A 23,816-nucleotide genomic window follows, 5' to 3' on the forward strand; every position below is an offset into this window, starting at 1 on the left:
ACTATTTGGGGAACATATTTTGGAAACAAAAGAGTGCAGTTTTGTAATGACAACATTGCTGTGGTACATGTTAACAATCACCAGTCCTCCAGATCTCCCAGGGCCATGAAGTTGGTAAAGGCATTAGGATTCTAGTGGCTAAATCTTAGCATATGTTTCTCTGCCAAGCATATGCCTGGGATTGATAATGACATAGCCAATGTGTTGTCTTGATTTCAGATGGACAAATATCAGAGACTAGCACCAGAGAGCAATCAGGAACCAGAACAGATGCCGGTAGCACTCTGGAATTTTGATGTATTACAGCTCTCAGGGTAGCCAGAGATCAGTAGTGCCATAATGTTTAAGGCCCGTGACAGGAATATTAATGATTTTGTGAAATTTGAGAGGACAGAAGGCCTGTCATTGATATGGCCTACTCTGCTGTACTCCAGTAGTGTCATCTACCATCTCTGGTTGCCTATCGAGCCTTATGTTGCCAGTAGAATGAGGGGTTACCCATATCCTTGTGGTAGGTTCTCAGTCCAGAGGTTTTTAGTGGAGTAATCTCCGGACATGGGTCCTAGAAAAGATCCACATTCTCCCATCACTGTTCAAACAATTAGGTCCAATCCACATTACAGACCTATATCAGTATAACTACGTTGCTCAGGGTTGTGAAAAATCCACATCCCTGAGCAATGTAGTTATACTGACCTAACCCCATGTATAGACAGAGCTATATCAGTGGAAGAGCTTATCTCGCCAGCATAGCTACCACCTCTCGGTGAGGTGGATTAACTAAGCCTATGGGTGAGCTTTCTCTCATCAGTTTAGAGCATTTTCATTAAAGTGCTCCAGCAGTGCAGCTACAATGGTGCTGCTGCACTGATGCAGCATTTTAAGTGTAGACATGCCTTTAGAGATTTGGTGGAAGTTCTCAATCAAATATGAAGAAGCAACCAGGAGGCAGCCCTGTTCAAAGCTGCATTCCTGGTAGCAATTTTTGGAGCTTTTAAAGTCAGTGAACTAATGCCAGGCTTAGCATGGGATACTTTGGGAAGGACTTTGGAATGGAAGAATTTACAATGGGAAGCACAATCAGTTTTCAAAACCATAAGGATTTCCAAAACTGATCAAGGGGGCAAGGTGAGTCTATATTGCTACAGCTGTGGGGTGAGGCAAGGAATTGCCCAGTAAGAACATTACGGACTTATATAGCAATGAGACCCATAAGACCCCTCTTTATCCATGGTGATGGAAGGCTTCTCACAACTTCGTTACAGTTTTCAAAAAGGGCCTTTCAAAGCTGGGGCTACTGGTGCAAGAATTTGGTTCCCACTTTTTCTGGACAAGGGGTGCAACCTAGAGTAGGGGCCACAGCAATTCAGGTAATGACATTCAAGTGTACACAAGATGTATGTGAGACCCCAGGTAGAAAATCAGAGTTAATTTTCTTGTACTTCCACTTTCAGAATCATGCCAACAGGTCAGGTGAGCAGTGGTGTGGACCTGCAAGCACAGTATTGTATACTGGGCACACAGGCAGGGCTTCCAGGGTGGTGAGCAGTTCACATCTGGGCTTAGAGAGTAAGGCAATCCTGAGCTGGCATGGAAGCAGAGGTGTGCTATTGGACCAGCTGATGTGCACTGTACACTCTTTGGGAGCAGACACTGGATGCAAATATGGTTCACTTTGGTTAAAAACAAAAACAGGAAGGAATCAGTGAATATCTGGGAACCAGGCAGAGGTGGGGGAGGCAGCCAAGCATTTTGCTGGTGCCTCTTTGTGGCAGATGTCCTGGGCAGGTACTCAATACAGAAGGGATATGGTTACTGGATATAATGTGTTGGAAAAGAGTTTGAAGGAAAGCATTTCTTAAGGGAGCTGAGTAAGTGGTGTTTGCGGTTCCTACATCTCATCAGCAGGGAACCGACCTACCTCCTGATTCTAGACTTTTTTAAGGGAGCTGAGGAAGGGCTTTGGGGCTTCCACATGTGGAAAAGCAGGGAACTGATCCTGCTCCCTACACTGTAAAATTTGTTGATAGGCACTCCCACATATTATAAGTGAATAAAGTTGCAGCCTAATTAAATGACATGCATTGCCTCCTGTCTTTTTTCTATTGTGGCTGAACAATGAACTTGGCTAAAAACTTATACCTTAGACATTTATAACAGACTGGATTATATTATCTGCGCAATAATGACCTTAACATATAAAATGACAAAGTTACTGGAGCAAAAACCACAATATAGTTGTGACAAGTTAAAAATAACTGAGATTAAAACCCCCTCAAATAACAGGTCACAGTGTAAAATCCGTATATCCGGATCAGTTGACACATGATCATCAGCTTGGATGTTATATCTGATTTTAATTAGCTGGAACATTAAACAGGTGCATGTTAAGGATATTTTGGATTTCAAGCTCAGCACAATTTGACAGCACAGTGGCCTAATATATTATCTTCCTCTTCCTGGGATTATTTGTATTTATCTCTATATTTGATGACAAATTATATCCCAGTTACAAATATTCCTACATTTGATGTGCTCTCCATTTTAATTATACTAAGACCAACATTTTCAAATCTAAATATGGATTTAGGAGCCTAAGTGTGTGGCCTGATTTTTGAAGTATTAAGGACCAGCAGCTCCCATTAATTTTAACTGGAAGTTGCTGTGTTCTCAGGAACACTGAGAGATGTATTTTGGATTGGGGAGGGTGGGAGGAATGTGTCTAGCAGTCAGATACTCCGTGCTTGTGGATTACATGTTTGAAGCATGCTAGCGATGCCAACATGATTTTACTGCAAGGTTTGCCATTTTTCTTGGAGCTGTAGTGCCTGGAGTGAGAGTGAAAATCCCAGCTTTCATTGTTTTGTTTTTTTTTAAAGTTTCTAGTCCATGTGAATAAAAGCTTAAAAATGTGAACAGTAAAGGCTCAAAAGCCAGAAAGCAAATAAAAGGAATCCAAAATATATTATTTACAATCTCATGAGTCTAGGGGGCCTATTCATGATTTTTGGCTAGTTTATGGTGGTGGTGGTGGTAATACTTCCTACAGTATGCTTTTATCTTCATACTGTCACCCTATAGTAAGCATAGTAAGCAAATGATTGTTATACAATATTCTCAATGCAATACTTTTGTTTTTAGAATGCTTCTAGTACCGCAGCAGAGTGGTTGGTTCTGCCTCTGATGGTCTTTAATTTACACTAAATAGAAACAATACTGTCTCTCTCAAAAGGAATCATAGGATCTAGCCCTAAGTACCTCTCCCTCAGGACTTCCAGAAGCATCTTTCCTGCCTCAGTGCTCCAGGAGGCCACATACCTTCAGCAATTATGCACATATGGACAACTCTGTCCTCTATGGCCTGGCTTGTAAAAGGCATAATAGACTGCTACAAGTCATTTTCTGTGTTCTAATTGAGACCTATTCAGCAGAAAGATCAAATGGCTGTGGAAGCACATATATGTATTGTAAAGAAAATTTGCCATATGGAACCTTTGGATTAAACTTTTTAATGCAACTTTATCATGTACATTTGTGTCTCAAAAGAAAATCTTACATTTCAATTAGAAAAGAAGATCAAAACTCAACTGATGTTTGAGTCATACTGTGAAAATGAAATCCCTTCATGCATTTCCATGCAGAAAAATTATGTGTGTAGCAATATTAGGAAGCAAAAATGTCACCCTGCACAAGGATCTGCAAAAGCATTTTGTATTGTGCAAACCCATTTTAGATTACTTCAAAAACTGACGTCTAATACACGTTTCTGACTATGGGTCAAAATGATATAATAAAGCTTTGATTCAAAAAAGCTTCCTTCAAAATGTATAAACATTATACCCTTAAGTATCGGATAATATTTTAAGTAGCCATGTTACTCCTTCACCTTTCCAAACAAATATTGTTTTAATACTACTAACTTTACCTTGGTATATTGCTCACGCTCATATTCTTGGCTAGAACCAGACCCTGCTGTCTGATTATAACGATGCACTTTCATTTTCATCTGTCGCGTTTGTTCCTCCACTACTAAGCTTGCTGTAAAAACACATAATGGAAGCCTATTAAAAGTGGTGAAAACTTCTAAAGAAATAAATGGTTTAGCAGCAATTTTGGTCTTATTTCCATCTCAACAAAACAAAGAAATATACAAACAATACAATAACAAGCAGAGTGTAAACACTGAACAGAGGAATGCTAATATTAATAAATCAAGCACTTCAGCTGCCTAGAGTCTTTACCTGAAAATGGACAGATATCCAAATTTCCCATATACTATCAAGCTAGTGTAACAGATGTCAAAAGAGAAAAGAATTTAAATTGATAGGCTGAACTGTAAGCTTGTTAAGCTGTCTGGAAGCAGAGGATATGCATAGATATACTTCTAACCATACATTTGTTGACTGTGAAAAATGTTATGTTCTAAGTTTTAATACACTGAACAGACAATACTAAAAATATTTAAATAAGAAGTTATTAATTTCTACCATTATCTTCAAATACAGTAATTGTTAACTATGACTAAAACATTTATAAGGAGGAACAATTTTCTCTGACTATAAAACATACAAAAATAATTTGCATAATTTTTGTTTGCTGTGCCTCATGGACCTTAGAAATATATTATTTGATTTCCCATTATTCCTTTTTTTGGAAAGAAATAATAATATAATAATAAAGAAGAATATTTTCTTGTATTTTTACTTTTTCCCATTGTAATATTTACTGTTTTTTTAAAAAAAGAACTGTAGTATTATAGAGAACATTCTCTTCTTTCCTTGAAAGTAGTTAGCACAGATAGTACTGAATATATTTGCAAATATACCTTTGAAAAAATAAAGGGGGCAAGATGTGAGAGATGGTGTGTGTTTGGGTGAAAGAACACATTTATTCCATTACTTTTGCTCAGTATTTGGTGCTGTTTGTGTAAAAAGATGCCTCCAGTTAAAAGAAGTAAAAGAAATTAACTGCTACATATATTTTTCTTAATGGGCTATATATTCTGCCATCATTACTCACATTAAGTAGCACCTTACTCCACAAGCAATCCTACTGGAATCAAAGAGTTTAGTCTCAGAATATAGTACTACATAATATTAGTACAAGTGGTAGAACTAGGCCCCAGTAATCTTATAGTGGTCACTATGCTTAAAGTTACCCTAAGATTTCCATTCTGACTGTCAGTTTTTACAAGGTCATAACTTTCTGCAAAAATTCTCCTTTTCATCTGAAATATTCTTGATTTGTCTCAGAGCAAAGATGATTTTTTAATTTGGAAAAATTTGAGCACAGTCCTTTTGAGCTACACATGTCTTTATAAATTTATTTTCTGATGTCAAAATATTAATTTCTTTTTTTTACACATCCATCTCTCAAATATAGATGAATTTTAAAAATAAAAAAATGTCAGGTAATTAATTCTGGAGGGTTAATACCCAGGACAGTGAGAGGAAAACAAATGAAAACAAAAAGCACTGAGTTATAAGTCACTGAAAAACATAAGTTTTCCAAGCATAAAATTCAGAATGTCAACTAAGTTCAAAATTAATACACTACAGTATTTGTAAGTCTGCACTGTGAACGAACAGAAGAGCTCTGTGTAAGCTTGTCTCTCTCACCAACAGAAGTTGGTCCAATAAAAGATATTACTTCACCCACCTTGTCTCTCTAGATATTGAGGCTGTCGGGCTTTGTGTTATTTTATTGTGGAGTTCTATGCAGGCCTACATTTTTGACGTTGCGAGTACAGAAACATACAGAAATCAGTATAAAGATTAGGGTCAGCTGTTCAAAACTCTTGAGCAATTGCCCAAACAATGATTGTGCACCTACTTATCTATTGCGCTTCAGGACGTAAATCATGGAATGTCTATACACTGGCAGAGCAGAAACAAATGCACAGGTGCACAGTTTTGAACATCCCTTTGAACATCCCTCCTCTACTTCTATTTTTTTAAAATGGGAAAATTATATAAAACAAATTACATTACTGATCTGATCCAGTTATAATTTTAAATTCCAAATGCAAGAAATGCAAAAGTCAAGGTGGTGGTTGTAACGTCTAATATACACACATTCTGGTGGGCCCAATCTGGCAAATCCTAGACATGCAGAATGCCACACTGGGCTCACAGAGTATTCTGGATTACTAGTTATGCTGGGAAATGTGTACCTTAATTGCAGGGGTCCAGTTTTACCATCAGATATGCAAGTACAACTCCAATTGACTTAAATGGAAAGTGCAAGGAGGTGTCTGAGGGCAAAATTGAGCTCTTTACATTAAATTTTTAAAGATGGCCTCTTATTCTGCATCTGCAATAAATTGTGGGGAGAAATGAGAGGATTAAATTAGATCTCTACCCTACCTATTTTGTATGTGCCATCAAAGACTGACATCTCAATCCCAGTATTTATGCCTAGAATTGACAGTTATATAAGCTTACATGAGAACCATCAGTGAGGAGTGTGAATTGAATTAAAATTGTCCCATATATTTGGCTTTGTGCATAATTTAAGAAAATGGTATTAAGCCCACTGATTCATTATTCTTATATTCCTAAATAGGAAATGTGTAAAATGCGTATCTTATATATAAAATACAATTATGATACTTTGTACCTTGTCTGACATGCATAAACACACACATCTGTTATGCATCTAACTGAATGTTCTGAAAGGAGGTTCAATCAGATGTGAAGATTCAAAAATGTTACTTGATTATGTTATAGTCTATTGGAAAAGTGCTGTTAGGTAACCCACAGTCCACATGAACATTTAATGTACAACTGTTTCTAAGAGAAATATGGTATATGTCCTTTTAGAATTTGTGCAAGTACAAAGGGTTGAGGTTTGGGGTATTTTTTTTTAAGCAATCTTGAGCACTATGAATATACACTAATTACATTTTAAAGCATTAGAGTCACAGATCTCTAACGTCATCAACAGCAATAGTTACACAAAGTAAGAAGTGCTACTCGAATGTTATGGGTGAAATTCTGGCCACACTGAAGTCAATGACAAAACTCCCATTAATTTCAATGGGGCCAAGATTTCGCCCTCTGTGTTCAATGGTGGAAGCCCCACCTGATAGAATTCCCACAATAAGGGTAGGTCTAAACTGCAAAAAAAGGTGTGTTCTTAATTTGGGTTAGCTAACTAGGTTTAAAATAGCAATAAAGACAAAGTAACATGGCTTTTAATTGAGAGCCTGGGGTAGGGGAACAGGTTAAACTCAAGCTGCTAACCCAAGTTAAATGGGAGTTGCTATGTCTTCACTGTTATTTTGACCTGAGTTTGTTAACCAGGGTTAGCTTCACCAAGTTAAGAACACACCTTTTGTTTGCTGTGTAGACATATCCCAAGTCTCATCAGCACCCACTGACTCAGGCAAGAAGTCAATATTATAACATATTAGGAGAGGGGAACTGCACTAGGAAATTTTCCTTAGGACTTTATGGTTAATTCTCATTCACTTTCCCCAAAAGGAAGCACAATTTGACAGTTCTGGTTGTAGTATTTCACAGACAACTGTTCATACGTCTAAAAATGTCAATTATGTTAATTGTTTATATATCTTCTTAATATTACACTCATTTATCAAGATTTTTATGTGCTTTGGAGAAACATATTTTTATGTGTGTGTTTATTTATTCCATCCTCTCAAAAAAGCATCACAATTATTTTTGGCCTATGCATTTATTTGATGAGAGCTCACATGGCCCATTTCAGCAGCTGAAGAGGTCAAAATCCACAGATGTAAAGCTCAGAGGTATTCTCTTACCCAGATGACTATGGGAAAATTCTAAAGCCCTTACTCATGAAGTCAAGTAGACTACTCACAAAGGGGTTGCAGGCCTAGGCCCAGAGCTTGTATTATAAGGGGTTTTCAGGTTCTTCCCGGGTAGACTATGCGAGAGTTGAAGAGCAATGATTCACGTTATTCAGGACATGAAGAAGCATAAAGCCAGTCATGTGACAGGATTTAAAATGTCAGGCCTTAACTTTATCAATTTTAACATACAAGGATGGAATGAATCCCCACCTCCCCAAATTTCCAGATATTAACTGTATCCAGTTGGGGGTTGAATGGCCTCTCACCATACCACAAAGGAATGAAGCCAGGCTCCCTTTGCTAAATATCCCTGCTCAGTTCATGATTCAGCCCATTGTTCGGTCCCACTAACCACCTATTGAAGGTGGAAATTACAGTACAGACAAGTTAGAGCCCAGTCTGCAAAGATTTAATACCTTCTCATACCTCTCCTGCGTCCTGTGGTTAGGTTCACCCCAAGTGCTGGCCTTGTGAAACTCTACATGTTGAGCACTGGCTGCAATTTGTGACAATATTTATTGACATACATTGCTTCATCCTCTTATTTTCTTACCCTTCTTACCCCCACGTATCATACCTCCAGGATGCTGTTAGGAGAATGAAAAACCTACCAGATACCTTTACCGATCTTGCCCAGAAGAGAGAAAAAAATGCTTTCTAACCTCAAAAGGCAATTGGATCAGATCCAGAGAAAACCTGGTAACCCAGCTCTGACAACTACACCAACTAAAGGACAGGGTAAGACAGCTATAAGTAGCAAGAATGGGTGCTCTCTGCCCAAGAATGCTTAAACACACAAGGAGGAGGATTTGCTGGGGCCAATTTTTGCTCCCTCCCCTACCTACCATATACCCCTGAATTAACTAATGTGTGACTATGCTCAATGCTCTTGTTGTATCAGTCAACCAAGGTACAAACAAGCTTCAACAGGACTTTATTTTTACAGTGGAAACCTCTTTACCAAGCTGCTACTACACACTCTGTAACTCTCACTCTGCATCCTCAACTCCTCCCCTCTCCTTCCTGTCCTTTTAGACTCCCAACAGCCAGTGCTCCCAGTTCTAATAATTACAAGCAACATCTAAACGCCACAGGTCTCCAGCCCCAGCCCCTACTGACATATGATCTCTACACGTATTCTGAGCAGGGAGAGAGGAAAAGGAGGCACATCCTTCCACCAACTTGGACCCTAGGGTGTAGCGATTGCCCTGCCAGTCTTATCCCACTAAATCAGGAAGTGGAATTTAATGTAAGCCCTAATCTAACCAATACCTGTAAAATGATACTGTATTCATAGATTACTGCTTATATATTTCTATAGAAAGATTTGGGTTGGGATTTTCAAAAGCACCTAAGCAAGTTAAGTGCTTAACTCCCTCTGGAATTCAATGGAAGTTTACAACCTAACTCCCTTAAGTTTTTTTGGAAACATTAGCCTTAGGATATATGTTCAATGTGTTGCACAGGCCATTATATATGTGTCTTCTATTAACATAAAGAAATTCTGCATTTGCATGTTTAAGTATTTGGCTCCCCCTAAAGTCACAAGAACTATCCAAGGCAGATTGAACCATAAGCGTTAAGGTCACTGTGCTGCCAATATATCCCAAGGATTTCCTGAAGAATTTTCTCTCTTCATTATTTATATTAACTTTTGTTATCTAACATTTTTAGGCCATAGTTTACACAGGGTTGTGCTGCTCACTGAGTGGAGGGGAAGACATGCAGTTATACTGTAAAGATCATTTCCTAGTTTATGTATATTTTTACCTGGAAATGACTGGAAATTGTTTTATTAAGATAAGTTAACAAATAGGGCCCTGATCATGCAATCAAATCCAGGTGGGTGGACTTCTGCACCGAGGGAGACCCAAATACAGCAGAGTGGTTTAAATGTGTCAGGGAAAATTCAGAATTGAACCCTGTCAGATGCTGGAAGTAAAACTACATACCTGGACTTCTAATTTGAGTATACAGAATAACAAAATGTGGTATGTATGCAGTGGAAAAGTAAGTCATCATAATAATTTGTAATGGTTTATAAATAGCAATTTGAAAGATGGAAATATTTCTTCTGTTATTGTTACAAAACAAGCTACAATTAAAATTAAATATACTTCATGTTTCAGAATTTCATCAGAAAAAACAAGTATCATTTATTATTTTGTGGTATTTATAGTATCTGTATGTTTAAATTGCTTGTGTAAAACAAAAATTAAATCCAAATTCACAATGGGCTGGAATCTTTCTGGCACAAATATCTGCTCAGCGCAGGAGGGGAAGAGATGAAGACACATTAGGGAGTTGGTTACAGCTCTCTTATTCTCAAGCTGCAAATGCTGCAGTCCCAGCCCTGGAAAAAATTAGAGCAGGCCAAGAATTGCTGTAACTTAAGAGAGTCCTTAAAGGACCTCATGCCAGCTATGAATTTTTGGAGGCATACCCTCCAAACGTCCGAGTGCCTCTACAGAACAATAGAACCATGAGCAATAAACTGTGTGGTCATATATAAAATATACCACAGCAGATAAATTCAATAGATTTGTTTTTAACCAAGTTATAAAATTAGGAAATGGACAGAATGCAGTAGATGCAATATACTGGAGTTCAGTAAAAATGTGGATATAATAGTGCACAAAATCTTATTTTTAAACTAATTCAAATTGAACTAATCTGAACAGGAGAGGTTGAAAATCATGGGAGGTCTGCAAATGAAGGCCAGTAATAATAATCAGCAGTGCCACGGAGACTGGGTTTGACTCTGGATTTATTTAACATCTCTAACGATTTGGAGCGGGTAAACTACATATACATCTATATTTGCAGACTTTATTAAATTGAGGGATATTTCAAACACCAATCCTGACATGAAAATAGTACAAAGGGGTGGAAAAATGGGCAGGAAATAATAAACCGAGATTCTTCTTGCAAAAATATAGCAAAGATATTTTTAAAAATATGCCCAAACATGTCAAGGAAAGCAATCCAGATTTGAGCTTGCAATGCTATGTGAATACCAAGAAAACAAAGTGGGTTTTCAGCTCTAAATATCAGGTCACATATCACTGACCAAGGAGACAGCAGAGTTCCTCAGTATCAAATGCTAAAGAGACCATATCTAGTACTGCTAATGTTTCAGAGAACCTTAAGGCAAGAAATGTGTTGACAAATTAAAAGGAATTGAAAGAAGAGATATAAACCAATTTGGGGCCTGGAAATACTGACTTGTATTTTATAGCTATGTAATGGGTGTAAATATCAAGAAGTGAGAGTAACAGGCTGAAATGTAGCTTAAGAAAACTTGTGTTATGTATCAGGAATCATTTAACTGTAAGGCTCATTGGATTGCTGACCAATCTCCCATGAAAAATTGTGGTCTTCCCAATGTGTGAGGCATTGACATCTAGCCTCGTCGAAATACTAAGGAATATATAGTAGGTAACAATATCGCATTAGCAGGGAATGGAGAAGATGCTGTGGTTCTTTTCTATCACTAGCTTATGATTCCCTACCTTATACTTTTATTCTCACACTTCTTTCACATACACCAATAACCAACATAGACAGACTACACTATGAGGACTTTGCAGGTTTGGAATCTTAGCAGTGAGCAACATTAAAAAAAAAACCACACACACACATTTATTTGAAAGAGGAATTACAATTATTTTAGCAGTGAATTATTATAAAGACATCATCCCTACACAGGAGACTGCTATTTCAGGATGTGGTGACTGGCCATCTTCAAGCCCTTCACCAGATTCCAAACTAAAGAACTTTCCACAAACTATACAGATACAATAATACTGAAATTTCTCTCTCTTGCGTGGAGACTAAGCCATCCAGCAGACAGAACAACGCTAGTGAGCAAGGGAAATTTTGGCCAAGGACACCAAGGAGGTGTCAGGAATCTTCAATACACATTGCAAAACAGACCTTCAGTTTAAGGACATTCAAAATACATTGAAAACCACACAGTACTCAATTTATCTAACTTCAAAAGGAGCAGTTATTCCAGGGAGTCTATGTATTCCAGCTGCAATGTTGTTGAAAAATTGGAAAGGGTTCAGAAAAAGCTAAAAGAATTATTCAAGATCTGGAAAAGCTGTCTTACAGTGACAGACTTGGGAAGTTCAATCTAGCTGAATGCTCAAAGAGAATGATAAAATGTGACTTGGCCATGGTCTATAATTACCTACACATGCGGAGAAGATTTCTGATAACACAGGACTCTTTACTTTTAGCAGATAAAGGTATCACAAGATCTGGAAATTGAAGGTAGATAAATTAAGGCCAGAGATTAGGGGCACATTTTTAACAGTTAGGGAATTAATCATTGGAACAACTTACCAAGAGATGTGGCAAATTTTCCATCACATGATGTCTTTAAATCAAATCAAAAGAGGTTATCTTTCTACAAATATGCTTTAGCTCAGCCACAAGATATGGGCTTGATGCAAAGAATCACTGGGAGAAATGATTTGGCCTTTGTTTTTCAGGAGCTCACATCAGATAATCATAATAATAGCTTCTAGGGTAAAAATCTATGAATCCATGAATAATATTTAGACAATTTCCTACTCAAATTGCTGAAGGAAAGTGTATATATATATAGTGTTTATATAAGAACACAGACAATGAGTAGGCAATTTCTGAAAGGTAATTTAGCCCATTGAAAAAGTTGTTCTAGCACTTTAAGAATGTAGGATATCATTAGTGAGAGTGCCCCAAATATGGTACTGGGAGAATATATACCAATTCGCTCTTTATCAGACCTGAAAGAAATAATCAGCAATTGACTATTTTAATTCTGCATGACATTTTGTCTCCTTTGAGTTCTTCAAATCAGCCAACTAACACAGCTAGAAGGTAATGAAGATGTTCATGAAAAATAAAATCAGATTCAGTTTTATGTTCATGAGAGCTGGGTGAATAATTTGCAAATATTTCAATTGAAAAGTGTCATGAAATTTATTGAATGAAGTATTCAGTTACTATTTTACTACCCTCATTATTCACCCTCATTTTTTCTGAATGGTTTTCATTTTACATTTGAAAAAGGAGTTTATTTTCGACAAATTCAGGCCTATGGATTCTTCACTTTCTTGTACAAACTATATTGCCATCCATACATTTTTAGAATGTATGGTAATAAAACTGATAACAAATTTGGACTCAGATGATTCATACATCAGAGGCGTAGCTGTGTTAGTCTGGATCTGTAAAAAGTGACAAAAAGTCCTGTGGCACCTTATAGACTAACAGACGTATTGGAGCATAAGCTTTTGTGGGTGAATACCCACTTTGTCAGACGCAGTTATCTTCATACAGTTATCCTGCATTCAAATTTAACTGTTACAGGGAGGTTACCCAATGAAATTACAGATTTTTGTATACATCTGCCTTTTCTGTCCTAATAGCAGCTACTGGGATTGGACTAAGAATCATAATTAATTAACCATCTGGGAGGGAGGGAGCTAAAGCATGGATATCGAAACACTCAGTGGAAAAAAATAAATGAAAAGTAATTCTGACTCCAAACTTAAATATTAAGATTATTTATTTGTAGTCTGATGCCACCCAAAATGCTAGGGATAATCCACTTGCACACAAGAAGGCAGTCTCTGCCACAGTCTACATGTAAGCCTTCAATTACTTATGTATTAGCACTCAGTTTTATGCTCCTATAAATAAATGTTGTGAGTTATTAAAGCAATGCGGGAACTCTAGCACTGGTGAGTGTACATAATGAGCGCAAAGCAAATTTACTACGCACATCAGTACTCAAAGACTTGAGTGTGCTGTACGGACTAACCTGAAACCATGTGAAGATTATTTTTATCTATTCTACATACACTTCAGGTTAACGCTCCCTTAATGTGACGCAGATAGCAGTCACAGATAGTGGAATCAAAATGGCAGAACTGCTCTAAGAACTTTGGGGCCAATTCTACTTCAGCTTTGCTGTTGTGGTTAATCTCTTATTTGCCGCTCATATCTCCACAGCTGGGGTTTCTGGTATCATACCAGCATAGAGCTGGTATAATGGCTCCTATGTTGGCCCATCTGCAGGCTGTGATATAGGAGATAGGGAAAGAGTTGTGGCTGTTCTGCATGCTTCAGCAACCCTTAGGTGAGTGTACAGTTCTTTTTGACCATAGGGTAGAACTGCCCTAGGCTGCTTCAACCTAAGCTAGGACAAGCAGAGACTGATCATAAGATTCAGGGAGCTGTAGATCTTACCTAGTAGATATTACATGTTCCCCTTTGATTTTTACCCTTTAAACCTTAGGGTAAAATTTTCAAAAGCACCTACGTTACTTCAGGGGTTAAATCCGATTTTCAAAAGTAACATAGGCACTTAGGAGTCTAAGACTAATTTAAAGCCATTTTTACTATTTACCAACATGGTAAAACTTTTACTTGTTTGAAGAAGATTATATTGTTTATATCTTTAGGGACTATATAACAATATAGCCTATTTTGGTCCAAGAAGGTATATGGATCTAAATTTGTAATGCACTTTCTAGTAATATGGTGGTGGTTTTTTTTAGATACACTGGGCTCAGTACCACAACTCACTCCCTATGTTGGCCAGGACATAGCTGATACAAGAAAATGAGAAAGCTTCTTTACAACTGGCTGAAAAAAAATCCCATTCTCACTGGCCACTAGATGTCTCATTTCTTCCACACAAGAGCATATTATTGCATTTATACGAGAGAAAGAGAAACCACGCTCTTCAAAAAGTCATTGTGATTATGGAACTTTTTTTCTGGTAGTGCAAGACCGCTCTAGCACATGGAGAACATCACTCTCATCAACTGTTGTAATTTATTTTATAAGTCCTGTGGTTTTATAACAGTAATATTGTCTCCTCTTAATCTTGTAAGAAGCTCCTCATAGCTCTGGATTTCTGACTGACCTATAAATGATGATGCATTTCTGGCCACAGCCACCAGAGAATATAACTGGGAGCCTTTATCACAGGCACTAGGCTGCAGGCCTGGCTGCCACCAGCAAAGGCCACTGCTCAATCTATTGTGAAATCTTTTCTCCCATTTGCACAGCCTGTGCAGAGCATCATGGGAGCAGCAGACCTTGGGGCAGCTGAAAGCTGTTACAAAAAGGAGCAGAGGCAGCTCCCGCTTGCCCCTTCTTACATTCACTTAGTGTTGTGCTGATTAGGAGAAGAGCTATGGGAAGCGGAGGGTGAAGAGGAGGGAGAAGAGGGAAAGAAGCGATTCCAGGAGCATGTCCACCCACCCGCTCCAGCCTGCAGGAGTCTATTATTTCCCCACTGATGCTGAGCTTCTGTATGGAAGGGAGCTGGTGAAGAGCAGTAGTGTGTGTAAGGGGTGAGGTTGACTGGGCAGGGGCTGCTCCAATATCTAGAGAAAGGGAAGGAGCAGAGTTGCAAACTGAACCTACAGTGGGAGTTGGACAGGTGCAATCACAAGCAGAAGGAGAAAGTGTGAGGCAGGAGGCAACACCCACTAAAGGCATGGGGCTTTGAGGGGGAGCAGAAGGCAGTACCAGCGATCAGGGGAAGATTGAGAAGTGTCTCATCTATCAGCCAGAAAAAAAGGAAGGAAGTTCTCCAATTGTTCATTTTAGGTTGAATTTCCTGATATACGTACACTGAAATAGAGTATACCTCCTCTGTCTTTACAAATCAGAAAACAGTCCAAAACATGAGCCTTCAAAAAAATCTCCTGATTTTTAAGCCAATCTTGCTACAGGGTTGGCAATACTGAAATGCTAACCTGCTCCTAACATATAAAGCTTGATGTAACTTCTGTCTGCACATGGGGACCTTAGAAAGTAGACAGTGTCCCTTTCACACTGAATTATTTTCAGATCATGCTGAAAATATGTCTCTGACTATGAGAATGGATGCCAGAGTTCTTACCAGATAAAACTGCCACTGAAGATAGTGGGAATTTTGCTTAGATAAGTTCTGCATGATTGGGCCATATACAGTATGTTCTGTGAAAACCAAGTAAGTAAACACAGGACAAAGTGAAGTGGTTGTTTTTTTAATGGCACTTTCTCAGATAGTGAAAAATAAAAGTTAAATATTTTTCCTCGAAAAGACGAAAAACTTGCTGCACATCATTGTGTCCTGAACTATTAGTACAAGATGGCCTAGAACTTTGGAGATGGGATTCAGATTAAGACCCAAACTTCTTCAAAGCAGATGGTATTTGCTGTTCTGGTTCAAATCCATTATCCAATCTGATCAGATCTCTGACGGTTGGGCCACAGTCTATGAAGTTTAGATTCAGATCAGAATTTTCCAGAGTCTGGGAGGACTGGAATCTGATGTTCTAATTTGGGCTTGTCGCTACTATGAATGTTTATTTAGTGCAGTGTTTTACTGTCAGAGTTAAATATGGTTCATTTGAACTCTTCATCTCCCCAAGCAGACTTTGTCTTGAATCACCCTTCTTTCAGAAAAAGCCAGAATTGCTCCCCACGTAGTCCTGACTTGGGGAGGTACAAACAGGGCGAGCTCCAGCTTTTTTGCTGCCCCAAGAGGCAAAGGGAAAAAAAAAAAAAGATAAAGCCGTGATCGGCAGCACTTCGGCGCCAGCTCTACTGTGCTGCTTCATTCTTCAGCGGCATTTCGGTGGCCGGTCCTTCCTTCCAAGAGGGACTGAGGGATCCACCACCAAATTGCCACCGAAGACCTGTTGTCTGCGCTGGTGCCTGGAGCCGGCCCTGGGTGCAAAGTATTATTCCCCTTCCACTTCCTGGAATAAGCCACAGGAATTATGGCGGGTCCATGGAGGCCAAAACCATGGGGGGTGTCTCTGCATTTCATCTTGCCCTGGTAGCTTCCTGGCAGTATAGGAGGACTTCCCAGGCAGTGGTGATCTTCATACCAAGAATATATAACACAATCCCAAACTGTACTATCCTTTCTTCAGAATCTCCCTGCAGCTGAAGGAGGGATAATGTTTGTTATCCTTCTGGTCATCCCACTCTCCAATCACTCCTCCTGTCTGACCTCAGACCTATGAAGCATTGTCCAGGGGCTTTGGAGGAGAGGACAGGATGGTGCCGTGGCTGTTCCTCTGTGCCTCCACATGCAGAGAGCCAACTTGTTGACCTTGGGGAGAGGTGCAACCTGAGCCTCTGGACTGACTTTCTACCCGAAGTAGCACATTCTCTACTGCACATAATATCAAGGGACTTGGATTAAATACACTATGAACCATTTTAATCAAAAATTTGAGATCACACATCAAATCATTTTCCAGTTGTAAAGAGGGATAAACCAGATAACAGCTAGATATTTGAGATGGAACCGTTTTTAGTTGCTTTTCATTGATGACTGAATGAAATGTATTAACATGGAAATTAATGGGGAGGGGGAAGGAAGATAAAATTCACAGTTGTCAAGTGTTTGTAAAAAGTACATGAATATTTACCTTTTGAGGAAGAGTTATAATTCTCTTGTTCTTCAATGAATTAAATGCACGGAATGATGGAAACAAAAGAAAGAAATCAGCAAATTTAAAGTTAGACAAAGAAATGTATTAACTTTGACAATGACACATACAATAGGCTGTATCAGAGCATACATAAAAGTAATGTGGAAAATCAGGATGATAAACCATGACAAATTATAAATGCAGAATATTTATTTAAAACTATGAGTAACAATGAAGTTACTGATGGTCAGATTCTGAAGTCTTTGCTTCTTCTGCTGAGTGCAGTAGTGCCAACCCCAAGTGTTCAAAAAACATGAGGACAGCCCCCCAAAATGGAGACACGTTTTAAAATAGAAAATTTGGATTCTGTTTATTTGTCTTTTGATTTCTGAGCCTCAAAGGTGAACTCACTTCATGCTTTCTCCACAATGAGCTCTAGAAGCATACTTTTTTAATTGAAAGCTGCAATTCTCAATAAATCACTGGACACTAGAAAACAGGGCTTTAAGGAAAAGCCCAAATATCATGAAACTTGCCATAAAATTGTAGGAGTTGGCAATACCGATTTTAGTCAAAGGGTCTACTCACGTGAGTGAGTGTCCCTCAGCATGAGTAAAGGTTCCACAATCTGGCCCTGAATATGCAATGCCATCTAACAATTTTAAATGAAACTAGGGACATGAAGACAAAACAAAAACAATGCTAAAAGGCTGGAATTGAAAACTGAAATAGTATCCTCTTTTATTAGCCTCTTGTTAGAAAGCTCATACTCTGCTTTTAGTTACTCTGAATTTATACCAGTGTACTTCAGAGAAGAACTTAATTGAGAGGGTCCAATCCTGCAGCTCTTACTCAAGCAAAACACCCATTGGCTGCAATGGCATTGCAGAAACCAGTATTCTGTATTCTCTGAGAACTATAATTGCAACTCAATTTTATTATTTAACAATATTGCGATTTTTTGATATGAAATTCTATGATTGTTTGTCCACAGGTAACAATGAAAATAACTTATCAGTATACGTTCTCCCTCCATGCAATGGAGATCTTTATAGGTCTATTTTATCAATTTTTTTTCAATCTAGTTTATATAAATTGTATCCATACCATATTAACACCGGCATTAAATGCTTTTCAAATAAGAGACCCCTTGGTTAGATGGAGTTATTTAAGAGTTAACTTGAAAATATATACAACACAATTAATTTCTGATTATTGCATACCATCGTCTGTCAGAAAATTCATTTGTATTTCTTTAAGTACATTCCTCTGTTTTACTTCAGACACAGAAAATAGTTTTCTCCCATGCAGTATAAAAAAGAACTATCTTGATTTTAAAGGAAGATATCAAGAGACAATTTTTGTAACCACTTTCTGGATAAAAATCTGCTTTCCTACCTGAATCTAAATTTCAAGCCAACTGGTTTAGATTTCTATTAATATAGGGTCATTTCTTGCAATATTTATTCAGGCACTGTTCTCACATTCTCCAGTGGGAGATTTTGAGATTTTTCTAAGTGCTACTGGGTCAGGCACAAAGTTATTTATGGAAGTGTAAACTGGTACAACTCAACAGGTCAGTAATGTAAAAACAACAAAGAAATAAAAAAAACCCATTAAATCTAATATCACATTGCATCCTTATAAGAACTATGCAATGTGAAACCATGTTAACCAAATGAAAAATAAATCATTTTGTAAAGAGTCAAATGAGAGTGAGGACGGGGACAGCGATCTGGTTTGTCTAAAAGGATTCTTGAAAAGTAGTTTCCATAATAAATACAATCATCTGTGTGTTTCATTGGTTCAGAAATTTCAATAAGCTCTAATACACCTTTTCTTAGCCACATGCCTCTGAGTTATTTATTTGCCAGAATACAATCTACTTCAGCTAAAGCTGGCCTTAGAAAACCACTGCTGTGCAACACCAACCTGTATGAACTTCCTTGAACAATAAGGGTGAATAGTTACCAAATAACAATGTGTGGGCTCAACATTTACTCACGTCAAATTCCCATTAAGTCAGTTCTTGTTATCAATAGAGAAAGGACTGAGTAAAGACTGCAGACATAGACTCTAACAACAAAATCTATGCAACTGTATAAAAAGTTGTGATACAACAGTAGAGAAATTCATAGTTAATACAGAAACTCCACTCTTTACTTGACACTTAAATATAGTGCACCGTAGTAACAGACTGATTCAAGCCTTTTACAATTGCTCAGCATAATGTGACAAGTTGAGCACAAGCACTCTTCTTTGCCATGGCTTAGAATTTCATTAATTTAACCACTGAGTCGAAAAATCTTCATGTTATTTTTATATCCTTTTTTAATATTGCCAATTAAAACAAGGAAAGAAAAATGATATATTTCAAAATACTACAAGTCTGGGTAATGACCACTGCATGGTAGTTTATTTGCAAATACTTACAGATGTTTAGAAATGTGAATTATGTAAAGACACCCATAGAGACTAGTTTTCACTTGCAGACCTCTCAGGCCCTGATCCTGCAGTGAGATCCATGTGATCACGGGATTCTGGAAATTTTTGCCATGATACAGCTGGCATAGTTGCGTATCAAGGTCCATATTTGCATTTACATTGCACAGATACAAACACTTGATTCAAATGTTATCATGACTTTCACTCAAATTTCTGTTGCTTAAGAGAAGTCCATAGCTGAGTCCAAGTGCTAAAATTTTTACATACTGCAACGAGTTGAAAAATACTATAGTTCTTCTAAATAAACAACTTGGTAGATAATTATTTTTTTAAAAACACATGAAGGCACTGATCCCCATTTAGAACTAAAGGCCCCCAAAAGTTCATTTTTTTTAAAATTATGCCAGTTTCGGAGTTTTAGGAACAAAAAGATATCTTACACTGGAATTTTCCCCTTACCTGTAAAATTGTGTTCTGTGAACTCCTCTGTACCTGACCACAGGTATCACCCTGCCTCTATGATGCAATGGGATTGTCACTATCCTTTATTCTGAGGTTTCTTCTATAGAATTTTCTATGCAGTATTTCTACAATTATGGGCATTTCTAAAGGGACAAACTTGCTCAAAAGTTGGCTTTCCATCAGCTTCAAACTGAAACTGCTTCCAGGAGTGTTAACTTATCAGTCATTGTCTGATACAGGCAATAAATCAGAACAACTTTTTTTTCAGTCCTAACTTAATAATGACCAAAGTTGAATTTCTGAAATACCGTGTAAATCCTGTAAAAGAGGTATTAGCATGGATGTCACAATTTACTACAGAATAAACAGTTCTACAATAACATTATTTGTCAAGACAACAAATAAAACCGCCACCCACCTCTCGTTCCAAAATCCATTCCACTCTCCAAGAGCAAGAGCTTTACCCAATACTAAAATTGTTTTACTGTAAGCTGGTATGTCTTCTGACTATGCAAAATCACAATGAATGATATCACTTACAGTTGATATATAACCTTTCCATAATTATTATAGTCTGCAAAAAGGATTTAGCTGTAAAACCATTTGTATTCACTCCTCTTACTTCAGGAGAAATAACATGACCTGCCATAAACCCATATCATCATAGCATACAGTATTCTTTTCCAAGGCAGGACGTAGTGTTTCCCAATACTACACACCTTTATTTACAACTGAAGGAAATGCAAAGAATATTGAACTCAGAAGTGCAGCTCCCCTTAACATTAACGGATTGCATTGGATCCTGCCATCATCTACATTCATGTAGCCCTGCTGAGTGTGAACTGAAGTCATTATGGACCCATCCAATTCCAATTAAAGTTAATAGGAAATCTTCCACTGATTTCAATATGTTTTGGATTACACCCTAAATTAGGTCCAAATTGTACTCTTAGTTACTCCATTTTATACTGAAATTGGTTTGATGTGGGTTGGACATCTGTACCAGATGGCAGGATTTGATCCAATGAATTAAAGCAAGTATTTTGTTTTATGGCCTACATTCCATCGAGTTGTGTGTCAGAGAAATTTATATGGAATCATGTCTGTATTTAACCCAACAACATTTAAACTTATATTTTTCGTGTTTGTTTGCTAAGAGGTATCACAATCAACCACAATCATAAGTTAAATAGAGGAAAAAATGGGAAAAGATTTCTTCAATAAAATGGCAACCCAATCACACAACAAAAAGAAAATCAGTATGTAAAGGAGGAATTCTTCTCTTCAACCTCCAGCCACATTGTCAGTTCACTGACATGAAGCATATAACATACAATCCTAGAGTAATAGCAAGAGTAACAGATGTGCAAACCCTTGCATACTTATGATGCGAGAGGATAAATCACCAGTGTAAATAAGTATTCACAGCTTGAAATATTAATACTCCACTTCATATGTGCCTGGATCAATAATCCTCTGAACATATGCTAATTTTAGCTTCAGTTTTGATTGTTTAACTTTTTCTTGTTAACTATGTAACTGCCATCTCCCTCCTTTCAGTCTCACAGCTCATACAAGGTTCTGCATTCATTTAAAATTTCTGTCAACATAATATAAACTAGAATGTTATTTCTTACACATTATTTAGCGATAATGATAATAAGTGAATATCCACTAGAGAAAAATACGTAGTCAAAATAAAAGCGATAGACCAGGTATATTCTTTTCATGTACTGTGTCAAATGCAGGAATCACATAAGAATTATGATGCATAGAATGTATGAAATCATATTATACTTTCATTCTTACATAGCTCCCAACTTAGAGATACACTTGGCAACATAAAAATTTAAGCTGCAGAGGTAGTTTGCCACCAGTTTAAAACCAAGAGAGTCCTTAGCTCTTACAGAGATATAATTAGAAGAACTGAATATAAAATTCAGAATTGGTAGAATCCATCAGTCAAACTAAGTAAACCATAATGAATATTCACAATAAATAAATATAGTGACCAGGAAAACATTTTCATATGTCAGTCAGTATGTACTATAATGATACTTTTAGTATGGCTCACATCCATAAAGCTCATGTAACCAGTCAATTAATTCATTATCATGCAAATAAGTATATGGTATACCTAGCTTGGTAAAGAAGTCAAAGCGAACTACACCGTCTGCTTTGGGAAGTGTCTGACAATATTTCAGGAAACACAGGAAGTACAAACATTAGAAGTTCTTACGTGCATTAGTTTCTGCTTAGTAGAAAGATCTGCAGTATTGGTAATTTGAGTTGTCAGATATAGTCAATGCACTCACAGAGTTGCTTGAATAATAGAAAACTGAATTTACACATATTTCCCAGAGTGAAATTAAACCCTATTTTAAATCCATTTTCTTTTAATATAGTAACCAACACTTGAGCTGCAGTATGTTGATGGAAAGGAAACACTGATGTTAACACTTGTTTGATATGTTTGGATACAGCATCTCTCATGGCAACCTAGCTCAACTTTGCACTGCTCAATATGGAAAAGTTCTCTTTGCTTGACCACCTGTTTCCTTAAACATGCACCAGTTCATAACCCCAGGCTTTCACGTTTTTAATGCTAGGTGTTTTCACTCTGTTCAGTAGACCTTTGTGTGACTCGGGGAACAAAAAAGAGATTGACGTTATCTGACTTTCATCAGTTTCTATCATCAAGGCACAACAGTTAATCTCACCCAACAAATCCAAGTTAACAGAACATGAGCAAAGTGGTATTAGAAGTAACATCACTGAGCTCTGTGACCTGAACTAAATCTGTGGTCATGGGTAGGCATGTACCAAGATAATGGAATGTTTGCAATAGAAATTTTAAGGTATACAGCAAAAACCAAACCAAGCCAGGAGACTATAGAATAATCAACCAATCAAATTCTACAATACTTTCCAATCTACCATTATTCTTTCATTCAAATATATTCCTTTGTGGGTAGAAATAAATAAAGAACTGAACATTTTACTATGAAAGACAAAGTAAAATAAGGTAAGGAAGGAAATCCAAGATTCTGAATTATGATAAACTCATTATTTGATACCTTGCTCTACACTGCTGCTTCTTACTGGAACTTGTGGAAGCTGTCTTCCCCTACGACTGCTGTATGATGTGTCTGCAGGAGGTGACTGAGCTGGACGTCCTTGTTGGTGTATTCTGCAGATGGAATGAAGATAAAATAAAATAATCCAAATAAAATCTGAATCAATACATTTTGAGTGGTAAAGTTAATGCCTATATTAAAATGCATATGGAAGATGCAGAAATTTTATGTATGCCATATTGTCCTGTTCATACAGTCCTTAATGCCTGGAGAGTTAACAAAGCTTCAGCTTTAGTTTCTCTAACTGTCTTCAACTCAGGAAAAATATTTTCAAGCTCCAAATTATTCAGTGTTTCTAGACAGGAACTGCAAACTGCAGACAGGAGTCTAAGGGCCTGTTTCACCACTGTCTCTCAACTTGTACAGTCATTTCCACCAGTGCAAAGGGTGTAAAACTCTACCATTCTGATCTGGTAACATTTTATACCCAGTCTGCATTAGTGTCAAACTTAACATGGTGCAGGGCAACAGAGAATTAAGTTGCAAAGATCTAATATTATA

At 37.4% G+C, this 23,816-nt stretch overlaps 1 protein-coding gene across 50 annotated transcripts in view; it reads right to left on the reverse strand.

Moving 5' to 3' along the window:
* The window catches only part of RIMS1 (regulating synaptic membrane exocytosis 1), a 528,602-nt gene that overhangs the window by 113,243 nt on the left and 391,543 nt on the right, over window positions 1–23,816 (reverse strand). For 40 of the 50 annotated variants that reach the window (XM_050950597.1, XM_050950547.1, XM_050950548.1 and 37 more), the window contains 2 exons: window positions 23,256–23,368; window positions 3,926–4,038 (listed from right to left, as the gene is read on the reverse strand). In XM_050950597.1, coding sequence (XP_050806554.1) covers window positions 3,926–4,038; window positions 23,256–23,368 — 226 coding nt within the window. The remainder of the gene's footprint in view (window positions 1–3,925; window positions 4,039–23,255; window positions 23,369–23,816) is intronic. The other 10 variants (XM_050950596.1, XM_050950594.1, XM_050950591.1 and 7 more) reach the window with 1 other exon arrangement.

The sequence above is a fragment of the Gopherus flavomarginatus genome, chromosome 4 (genome assembly GCF_025201925.1).
Source record: "Gopherus flavomarginatus isolate rGopFla2 chromosome 4, rGopFla2.mat.asm, whole genome shotgun sequence".
Classification (NCBI taxonomy): domain Eukaryota; kingdom Metazoa; phylum Chordata; order Testudines; family Testudinidae; genus Gopherus; species Gopherus flavomarginatus.